The following is a 10,610-nucleotide window of genomic DNA, read 5'->3' as shown; positions in this document are numbered from 1 at the left end:
TGTGTGTGTGCCAGGCTGGGAGTGAGGTGGTACCCCGAGGCTCTGGCCCTGCCTGTCCCTTTGGGCTGGAAGCTGTTTCAGCTCAGTGGGATTTACTGAGTGTAAATTGCTAATTTGTCCTGGTGTGTGACACATGGCTAGAGTTGTTAATGTTTCCTGGGTGTGAGTTGAAACAATTGCTGTTTTTTCTGAGTGGGATTTTAACACAGACGCAACAGCTTCTTTCAGCTCCTCCTGTAGCTCTCTGGTTTGCTCAGGCTGAGTTTGGCTCTAGCAGCAGTGTGGGTACCCCAGCTGTGCCCTCTGCTGCTCCCCACACTGCCCTGAGACTTGGGCATACACCTGAGCCAGGCTGGAGAAACATCCCAGCTGGAAACTACCTCCAAAGAGCTTTTTACCTAAGGCTGGAACTATCTAGTGTAGATCCTAGGTCCATTCTGTGCTGCTGCACTTGGTTTAATTGAGTTTTCTGACCATTGCCAGATTGGGGCCTTTGTTTGTTTGTTTAAGGAGTTAATATAGGCAAGGATTAAGCTTAGTTTTGGTGCATTGAGTTAAAATCTTAATGTGTCAAGACACAGCATTAATCTAATTTGTGTCAGTGCTAAGATCTCATCAGAAAATATGTTTTTCTATCAAAGCAGACTGAGTTAATCCCATTTCCTTATGTTATTCCCACTCTCCTCCCCTGCAATCCCAGTTCAGTTTCCAAATGGATTACAGCCCATGAGGCTCTTCTAAGCATTGTCAGTCCAAAAACTAATTGGCTCTGCCTTTCAAAAGTGGTTCCTGACCCAGGTAAGATTTTTATCTATAAGGAAGTAGCTAATTTGAATGATTGGAGTTGCAGGAGGTATTAACTGTACCTTGCAGAGATTGTTGTGCAACTGGAGACATCACTGGCTGGAAAGAAACATGAACCAAAACTTGGGCTGCATTGGATTCAGCAGTTCATTCCAGGATTACATGGGCAAAGTTATTACAAATCTGCTTCTTTTGCTGCTCATTCCCTCATGAGCAGAGGAGCATAAACTTACACCAGTTAAAGTGTTCTTCAGGACAGTCAGGACATGAGAGGTAGAGGCCCAAAAGGTGCTGCTCAGTGACCAACATGCACCAGTCAGATACCAAACAGAGCAGAGAACAATCTACCAGTCTGAGAACTGGTTTTGGAGAAGCCACATGTGGCTGATGTCTCATGCTGTGGGTCCTGCCCTCGTGCAGAGAGGTCCTGCTTGGAATCCTGCACTGTCCTCTTTACTGGTACATGGGGATGTGCTGGGAATGGACTGGGGTGGCCTCACCACCTCCACCCCATGGACCTCCCAGGCCTTAGAGTGTGGCTGTATGAAGCATTGCCTTGTGCCAGAAGACCTGGGACAGGCTAACTCCCAAAGTTTGTAGGAAAAAACTGTGGCAAGAGCTGCCACTGTTGCAGGAGTGTAGCGGTGGGGAAGGCAGAGGGTCAGGCAGATGATACATACTCTGTGTGGCTTGATCTACTCAAATAGCCTTAACCTTAGTGTTTTCTACAGTGGCGTTTTCAAGAAAACCCTTTGTGTGAAGTCCCATCACCATCTCGAGCAAAACTCTCTCCTTTTGCTCCCTGAGGGGCAAAATAGAGCTGAAGGAAACACTGTCTTATTTATTAAGGTTTGCTACACTGATTCTCTTCTTTGCTGGTCCTGAACTTTCCTCTCTCATTGCTTTGCTGTTCTGCCGATGCTCTTTGTATTATATGGAGAGGAACAGCTACAGTTTCAGAGAGAGCACCTACTGCCAGCTGAAGAGCAGGGGAGAACAGAGTGACTTTTTGATTACTGTTAAATATTTACAGGAGCAGTTGGGTCGGAAGGGACCACAGTGGGTTATCTGCTCCAACCTCCTACTCCATCAGGACCAGCCTAGAGCTCATGGCTCAGGGCTGTGTCCAGAGGGGTCTGGAATATCTGCAGTGAGGAGAATCCACGACCTCTCTGGGCAATCTGTTCAGTGCTCAGGGACTGCACAGCAAAGAAGTTCTTCCTCCTGTTCAGGTGGAACTTCCTGGGCATCAGTTTGTGCTGTTCCCTCTTGTTTGATTGGTTTCCCCACTGAGCAGAGTCTGATCATCCTCTTGGCACCTCCTGTTCATGGACTTGAATCCATTCCTGAGGTCCCTCTGAGTTGTCTCTTCTGGAGGCTGAACAGCCCCAACTCCCTCAGCCTTTGCTCATCCCTGAGGTGCTCCAGTGCCTTCAGCATCTTCCTTGCCCTGCCCTGGCCCTGCTGCAGGAGCTCCATGTCCCTCTGGCCCTGAGGAGCCAGAACTGGACACAGCACTCACGGTGTGACCTCCCCAGGGCTGAGCAGAGGGACAGGATCACCTCCCTGACCTGCTGGCAATGCTCTTCCCAATGCATCCCAGGATTCCATTGGCCCCTGAGCCACCAGGACAAACTGTGACCCATGGACAGCCTGTTGTCCACCAGCACCCCCAGGTCCTTCTCCTTGGAGCTGCTCTCCAGCAGGTCAGTGCCAACCTGTGCTGGTGCTTGGGGCTGTTCCTCCCTAGGTAATATTGATGTATGATCAGTTGGTTCTAGAGTGAAGGGTGATTGTGAGGGCAGGAGAACATCTAATTTTCAAACACCTGGAGTTCCAGGCAAGCTTCTTTGAGAAGGCTTTAAAATGTAACTAAAAATTTTCAAGGGAAGTGTTTCCCAACTGAGTAATTTTGCCTGCTGCCCCAGAAGTGTTCGGTGAAGTCCTCCAGCTGGAGAACACCCTGCTTCAGTCCCCACATTAAAGCACAGGCCACACTGAGCTGTCATCTGTTGTTTCTTTCAGAAAATGTGAGCTTGCTGTTCAAGCTGTACTGCCTGGCAGTGATGACCCTGGTGGCTGCCACATACACAGTCGCCCTGCGCTACACGAGGACAGTGGAGACAGAGCTCTACTTCTCAACCACAGCCGTGTGCATCACCGAAGTCATCAAGCTGCTCCTCAGCGTGGGCATCTTGGCTAAGTAAGTATTGGCTCATCAGTATTTTGGGAATGGATCTTTGCTCCCGACCTCCGAGGCTGGGGAATGTGGCTGGAGAATTAATCCTGCTGCAGAAGAGTTTTAGAGTGGGTTAGAGCGTGTGAGTCCTCAACTGAAACTGCTCTGCCAGCAGCACAGTGTTCAGGTGTGGCTTTTCTGCATATTTGTGTGCTTTGGAATTGGTTCAGAATGTCAACACGGAATAGCCACAGTGTCTTGGGTCTTCAAAATATTGGTGTAGGTGAAAGTTGGTGCAGTCACCATCCCTGGAGGTGTTTCAGAGGTGTCTGATGTGGCACTGGAGGATCTGGTTTAGGGGTTCCAGCAGGGACAGGTTAATGGTTGGACTGGATGATCTCAGAGTTCTCCTCCAACCCTGATGGTTCTATGAGAATTGCAGCACAGTTCCCTTCTGTGTCTCCTTCAGAGCTTCCTTCAGCTTCAAGTCCTATCCAGCTTGTCCCACCCAAGACAAGGCACCTTTGTAGTTCAATACCCAGTCAGAAGATAGAGTCTGTCCTTCCTGTACAGCAGGATACATTTGGGTGGGTACCTGTTCTCTCTGAACCAGCCAGTGTTGACAGCTGCAACCCACAGGGCACCAGACACGACTCTCACATTGTTCTGTATGCAGAATTTGTTTCCTCACACGTTTCCTTACACATACCTAAACCCAATGCTTTTATGGTATTTACTTCTGAGGCATGTCCTGGAGGGCACACTGTTTGGATGAATGCCAAAGGATTAGTCCTCCAAAGGAGGAGTTTATGATAGGTTAAGCTGTGTTGACTGTTCTCTCAATTTCTCAGACTATTTAAAGTCCTGTTCACCATCTGGTGAGAACAGTGTCTACACTCTTAGCTGGGATGTCATCACTCAGCAATGGATGAGGAAAAGTAAAGCTGATTTGCAAATGCTGGTTTTAACCTCAGCTCTTCTAACAAATCATGTTTCTGTTGGGTGACAGAACTGATACTTATTGGCATCTCTTACCTGTTCACACCTGTGAATGGGCTTTATGAACTCAGGAACTGAGGAAAGGAGCAATGGCTTAAACTGGAAGAGAGTAGATGTTGGGAAGAATTTCTTTACTGTGAGGGTGGGGAGGCTCTGGAACAGGTTGCCCAGAGATGTGGTGGATTCCTCATCCCTGGGAGTGTTCCAGGCCAGGCTGGATGGGGCTTGGAGCAGCCTGTGCTGGTGGGAGGTGTCCCTGCCCATGGGGGTTGGAACTAGATGGTCTTTAGGGTCCCTTAAAACCCAAATGATTCCGATTGGATGTGAGGAGAAATGTTTTCCCTTCTGTGGTGTTGAGGCCCTGGGATATTGCCCAGGGAGGTGGTGCAGTCACCATCCCTGGAGGTGTTTCAGAGGTGTCTGATGTGGCACTGGAGGATCTGGGTTAGGGTTTGGGGGTTCCAGCAGTGACAGGTTCATGGTTGGACTCAATTATCTCAGAGGTCTCCTCCAGCCCTGGTAGTTCTGTGATTGTATGGACATTTGACATCATACAAAAATACCAATACCCAATAAAACTGGGAGATGCAAACGACACCTTTGTGTTCCACTCCCTGTATTGACCCACTGCCTTTAGTGACATTCTGCTGTGTATAATGTTCATGCTGGTTGTTTACTTTAGTTCAAATTAACACATCTAACTTCCTGATTCCAGAATGTTTCCCTAGCCTTCAGGGCTTTCTGCTTGTTGAAAACCTCACTGTTTTTTTGCCAGTGATTTTTAATGGAGAAGAGGAGGCAGAAGGGAAATCTCATTGCTGTATACAACCTCCTCTGAGGAGCAGCAGAGGAGCAGCACCGAGCTCTGACCTCTGGGACAAGGGACAGGACCCAGGGAATGGGCTGGAGTTGTGTCAGGGCAGGGTTAGGCTGGAGATTAGCAACTGGTTCTTCTTTCCCCAGAGGTGTTTGGGCCCTGAACAGCTCCCAGGGCAGTGTCACAGCCCCAAGGCTGACAGAGCTCCAGAGGTGTTTGGCCAATGCTCTCAGCACAGGGTGTGACTGTCAGGGATGTCTGTGCAGGGCAGGGGTTGGACTGATGATCCTCAGGGTCCCTTCCAGCTCTGATGGTTCTGTGATCCTATGAAGGTACAACTGAGTGTAGACAACAGAGGATTTGTTGGTTGATTTCTGATTTGAAATGCCACTTTGAGAACCTTCATTTATGCTGCTATGTTATTTTTCAGGGAAACTGGAAGTCTGGCAAGGTTAATAACATCTTTGAAAGAAAACGTGTTTGGAAGTCCTACAGAACTGTTAAAACTGAGTGTTCCATCTTTGGTCTATGCTCTCCAGAACAACATGGCCTTTGTGGCTCTTAGCAACTTGGATGCAGCAGTGTATCAGGTAAGACACATTTCTGTCAGGAGCTGATCTAGAAACTGAGCATCTGCTTTATTTCTGTTATTTATTACTTTCTTATTTGTGTTGTTATTTACTTATTGCTCTACTTGTAAAGTGATGATTTCTCTTTCCTGGCTCATGAAGCAGCCAAGGTATCTGTCTGCCTGGCACACACTGCTCCCTTCAGCCTCAGTATTAAGAGCCAAATTATATTTTGCTAAATTCAGAGCAAACACTGAGCTCTTGTCAGCTCTGGATCTAACCCACTTGCTGCTAGAGTCCCTTCCAATTCACCTTGTTGCAATTGGTGATGGTACAAAACCCCCAAGGATCTGTAGGAAATGAATGAGTAGAAAATTTCGCCATTCTGTAGTTAAATTTTCTATTTCGTTTTCTTGTTCTGGAGAGGTTTATAAAACCCCATCCTCCACACTGCATTCCCATCTTCCCTAGGTGACCTACCAGCTGAAGATCCCTTGCACAGCTCTGTGCACAGTCCTGATGCTGAATCGCACCCTGAGTAAGCTGCAGTGGTTCTCTGTCTTCATGCTCTGTGGTGGTGTCACTCTCGTCCAGTGGAAACCTGCTCAGGCTACCAAAGTCCAGGTAAGAGTTCATGTTTTGCCCTTTCAGGTGAAGAAATGTTGTTGGTCAGAAAGAGACTTGGGAGTGCTCAGTGGGAGCTGAGCCAGGGCAGAGTCAGATTGGATGTGAGGAGAAATGTTTTCCCTGTTGTGGTGTTGAGGCCCTGGGATATTGCCCAGGGAGGTGGTGCAGTCACCATCCCTGGAGGTGTTTCAGAGGTGTCTGATGTGGCACTGCAGGATCTGGGTTAGGGTTTGGGGGTTCCAGCAGGGACAGGTTAGTGGTTGGACATCTCCCTCAACCTTGGTGGCTCTGTGACTCTCAGAGTAACCTGCCCTGTAGGTTATATTTCCCTTCCCAGCAGTTGGGCTGAAGGGAGGAGGTCTCTTACATTCCACAGGGCAGTAGGTTTTTCCCATTTCCAGCTCCTCCAACTACAACATATCCCCTAGTTGGTCTTTGGCTGTCACAGTCACTGTGTTCCAGTTCAGGTTCTGCTCCAGCCTCACATGCTGGAAGGACATGATTGCCTCAAGTAGTATAATTACCATCAGTGTAATGCACCATCCTAGGGGTTTCTGAGCTGTAGATCATTCCCAGCAGTTGGCCCTGGTAAGATTGTCATTGTTGGAGAAGAGAACTTGGAATCAAACCACTGGGAGGAATTAGGAGAGAAACTCTAGTGCCATGTGGGTAAGTCATTCAAACACACCCTTCAGGGGCACTGACCTCATCCTCTTCTGGGAAGAAACAAGTGTTTTCTGTTCCTTAGGTCGTAGCTGCTCCTCGGCAGCTTTAGTGGGAAAGGCAGGTCATGCCACTGGGAATTCTGGCCACAGCCAAGCAGACAGTGCCTTGGAGCACTGCAGGAGAACCTGGAGAAAACAAACTGCCTCACAGCCACACCAGGCTGAGCTGGGGCACGGTCCCACGTCACACTGCAGTGAACTGCTGGTCACTCTGCTGCACTCAGTGAAGTAGCTCTGTGTCCTGCTTCCAGCTGGGATGGAGTTCATTTCCTTCCCTGTAGCTGGTTCAGTGCCGTGGCTTGGATTTCGTAGGAGGATCATGTTGGTACCATGGTGGTGGTTTAGTTGTGGCTAAGCAGAGCTTACCCAAAGTCAAGGCCTCCTGAGTACCTCATGCTCTGCCAGCAAGGAGGGGCACAAGAAACTAAGGGGGAGCATGGCCAGGACAGCTGCCCCAAACTGGCCAGAGGGATGTTCCACACCCTAGAGCACCATGTTCTGTGTACAGACTGGGGGAGTTGTCCAGCAGAGACCAACCACTACTTGGGGCTGGGCAGGACATCGGCAGGTGATGAGTAATTGTGTTGACATCACTTGTTTCACTTGGCTTTTCTCTCTCTCTCTCTGCTTTTTGTTGCTATTAGAATACGGATCAGGTTTGATTTTGATTTAATGATTCAAGTGTTCTCATGTCAACCCACAAAGTCTGACCTTTAGTCCTTGGTTCTCCTCCCCACCCTTGGGCTGGAGTGATGGGCTGTGGTGCTGAGCTGCCAGCTGGAGTTAAACCATGGCACTCTGACTACTGTGAGTTACCAAAGTGTTGTGTCCTCTTTGAAATGCTGCAGGTGGAGCAGAACCCATGGCTTGGCTTTGGAGCAATTGCTGTGGCTGTCCTGTGCTCAGGATTTGCAGGTATGGTATCATTTCTGTACATCAAAGCCACTGGAGAACTCCCAGAACATTGTATGCTCCTTAACTGTCTGTTTATTACTTTATTCTCTCTGCCCACAATTATCTTCTGCTTGCACTAATTATAGCAGATTCATGACATGATTACTCTTGTTGTCATGTAAATCAATGTTCAGCTCCTGTCTCTCCACACTCCCAGGTCCCTTTCTCCTGGTGCTCTCCAGCCACTCCACAAAGGCTTTTTAGTTTTGCTTATATTTGTTTTGTTCTACAACTAGTGTAGTTTTTCTCTCTGGCTTCTGGAGAAGGACACCAAAACTTGAGGACAAGTGAACTGGTGCTCAGAAATAAGGAAATGCTAATTCCTACTTGATTTGGCTCAGGGGAGTCTATTTCCCTGGCTGTAAACTGGGTTCTTCCCCCTCCCTCTCTAAGAAAACAAGGTGCTATCACCCACCTCTAGTAGTGCAAAGTCCTGCAGGAACCATCTCATGCTGTGCATACTCTCATTGCTCATGGAAAACAGGAATGAGCACAGGAGGAAAGGAGCAGAGCATCATTCTCGTGTCCCTTCAGTGAAATGGGTGCTTTGAAGCAGAAGGGCTAAATAAGACTGTGTAGAGCTCATTAGACAGCAGGAGTTCCTGGGAGCTGAGTGTTTCTGATCAGCTCCAGAGGAGCTCAGCCCTGGTGCTGAGCCTGTCTGAGGTCACACTGCAGCCCTGGGGTGGGAGGTGATGCTGCTCTACCACCACAGTGCAATGTGTTCCAGTGAAGGGGAAAGAAGAATTCTCCATCTTACTGAAGCACATCAACATTGCTCTGGATGCCAACGAGCTGCTTTGGTTCTGGTGTAGAGATGTACAGAAGAGACTCTGCTGGGCAGAAATGAGGAGTGGCCTCAGTTGTTGTCCATTGTTAGGACAACCTCAAAGAGAAACAGAATCGATTTCTGATGCTCCATACCCATTAGAATGATCCTGTTGTGGGAGACACATGTTGTTGGGTCCTCAGCACTGAGAACTTGTGTGAAACTTGTCTGTAGGACAAGATGACTCCAGTAGTCCTGTCTAGTTTGCAAACACAATGAACCATGAAAGATTAAGGATAACATTTTGTAGCACTGACATGTTTGGTTTTTCTTTCAGGAGTTTATTTTGAGAAGGTCTTGAAGAGTTCAGATACTTCCTTGTGGGTGAGGAACATTCAGCTCTACTTACCTGGCATCGTGGTGACTTTATTTGGGGTGTACATGTCAGATGGAGCCCAAGTCCTCGAGAAAGGCTTTTTCTATGGCTACACATACTACGTCTGGTTCGTCATCTGTGAGTATTTTGTGCTGTTAGAGTCTTGTTCCTTTGTTCTGGAAGATACCCCCCTGTGCCCCAGCTGGTGTTGAATCCCCAGTAGGGATTAGCCCAGGCAGGGAGCACACTGGTGCAGCAAAATGCATCATTTAAAGTGACCTACTGCAGCTGAACTAACAGTTACACCTTATCTGCTTTCCAGTCCTGGCCAGTGTTGGTGGCCTCTACACCTCAGTCGTGGTTAAGTACACAGATAACATCATGAAAGGTTTCTCTGCAGCAGCAGCCATTGTCCTTTCCACTGTGGCATCAGTCATCCTCTTCGGCCTGCAGATAAGTAAGTGTCTTTTTGCCTTTGCTATGTGTTTCCAACCTCTTGTAGACAGTTCATCCCAAAGCCATTGGTGATGTCTCCTCTCAGTTCTTCTGGTTCTGCCTTCCAAGTCTTCTCCAGGACTCTTCTGCTCTGATGCATCATTGTCCCTGGTCATCCTGTGCTTCCAAAGGCACTTGTGGTTTGTTCTTCTGGAGCCATCTACAACTTAAACAGAAAGGTTCTTATTAGTTTTACAGAACAATAGAATTTTAGTGGTTGGAATGGACCTTGGAGATCATCTAGTTGGAGGAGACCTCTAAGATCATTGAGTCCAACCATTAACCTGTCACTGCTGGAACCACTAAACCATATCCTCCAGCATCAGAAAGTCTTTCACTGTTTAGTTCTGGGTATTTTTCACTTTTCTACCTTAATCCAAAGATAGTGTGGCAAAATGGTGGAAAATGTAGCTTTCAGGTGTAGCATGAGTGAGATGAAACTTCAGGGAACTTTGCATAAGAAGAAAACCATCAGTGTTTGGCTGATCGAGCACTATAAGGGGATGGAAAAGACCAACCCATCTCGTTTAAAAAACTCACTTGGGCAGAGCAGTTTCTTGATGGTTGATACAAACCAAACCTGACTGGTGATCTTTCTCTGAAAGCCTCATTGAAGTGTTTCTTAACCCTGTCAAGATCACAGAATCATAGAATTTAGGGGTTGGAATGGAGCTCAGAGCTGACCCAGCCCCAAGCCCTGCCCTGGGCAGGGACACCTCCCACCAGAGCAGGTTGCTCAAGGCTCAGCCAACCTGGCTGTGAACACTGCCAGGGTTGGGGCAGCCACAGCCTCCCTGGGCACCCTGGGACAGGGTCTCACCACCAGAACAGGCACAACTTCTGCCTAACATCTAACCTCAATTTCCCTCCTTCAATTTGTGCCCATTGCCCCTTGTCCTATCACTGCAGCTCATGGGCAGTTTCTCCCCCACCATCACCCCCAAGTCTCTCTCCTCATTGCTGCTCTCAATCCCTTCCCCACCCAACCTGGAGCTGTGCCTGGGGTTGCCATGGCCCACATGGAGCACCTTGCACTGCATTTGGTTGAGCTCCATCAGGTTTGCATTGGCAAACCATCATAACCTACACAACTAGCTGAAGGTTTCTTTTCACGTGGACACATTTATTTAAACTCTTTTGTCTCCTTCCAGCTCTTACCTTCTCCCTGGGTGCTCTCCTGGTGTGTGTTTCTATTTACCTCTATGGATTACCTCGACAAGACACCACAAAAATCCAACCCTCAGAGACCAAGAGCTCCAAAGAGAGACTTGCTAGTGTGTGACAGGAAAATGGACA

The 10,610-nt window shown here is 48.1% G+C and overlaps 1 protein-coding gene across 1 annotated transcript; it reads left to right on the top strand.

Moving 5' to 3' along the window:
• Positions 1–2,833: 2,833 nt before the first annotated feature.
• On the top strand, positions 2,834–10,610 carry SLC35A1 (solute carrier family 35 (CMP-sialic acid transporter), member A1). Its single transcript, XM_009072884.1, has 7 exons — positions 2,834–3,007; positions 5,230–5,389; positions 5,840–5,992; positions 7,569–7,635; positions 8,781–8,957; positions 9,142–9,276; positions 10,466–10,610. Exons 1-7 carry the CDS (start codon positions 2,871–2,873, stop codon positions 10,594–10,596), a joined length of 960 nt encoding a protein of 319 aa, XP_009071132.1. The 5' UTR covers positions 2,834–2,870; the 3' UTR covers positions 10,597–10,610.

This window comes from Acanthisitta chloris, unplaced genomic scaffold (genome assembly GCF_000695815.1).
Source record: "Acanthisitta chloris isolate BGI_N310 unplaced genomic scaffold, ASM69581v1 scaffold37124, whole genome shotgun sequence".
In the NCBI taxonomy this organism is placed as follows: Eukaryota; Metazoa; Chordata; class Aves; order Passeriformes; family Acanthisittidae; genus Acanthisitta; species Acanthisitta chloris.
Note: the sequence above shows the minus strand (reverse complement) of the source record. Positions and strands in the feature narration are given on the sequence as shown.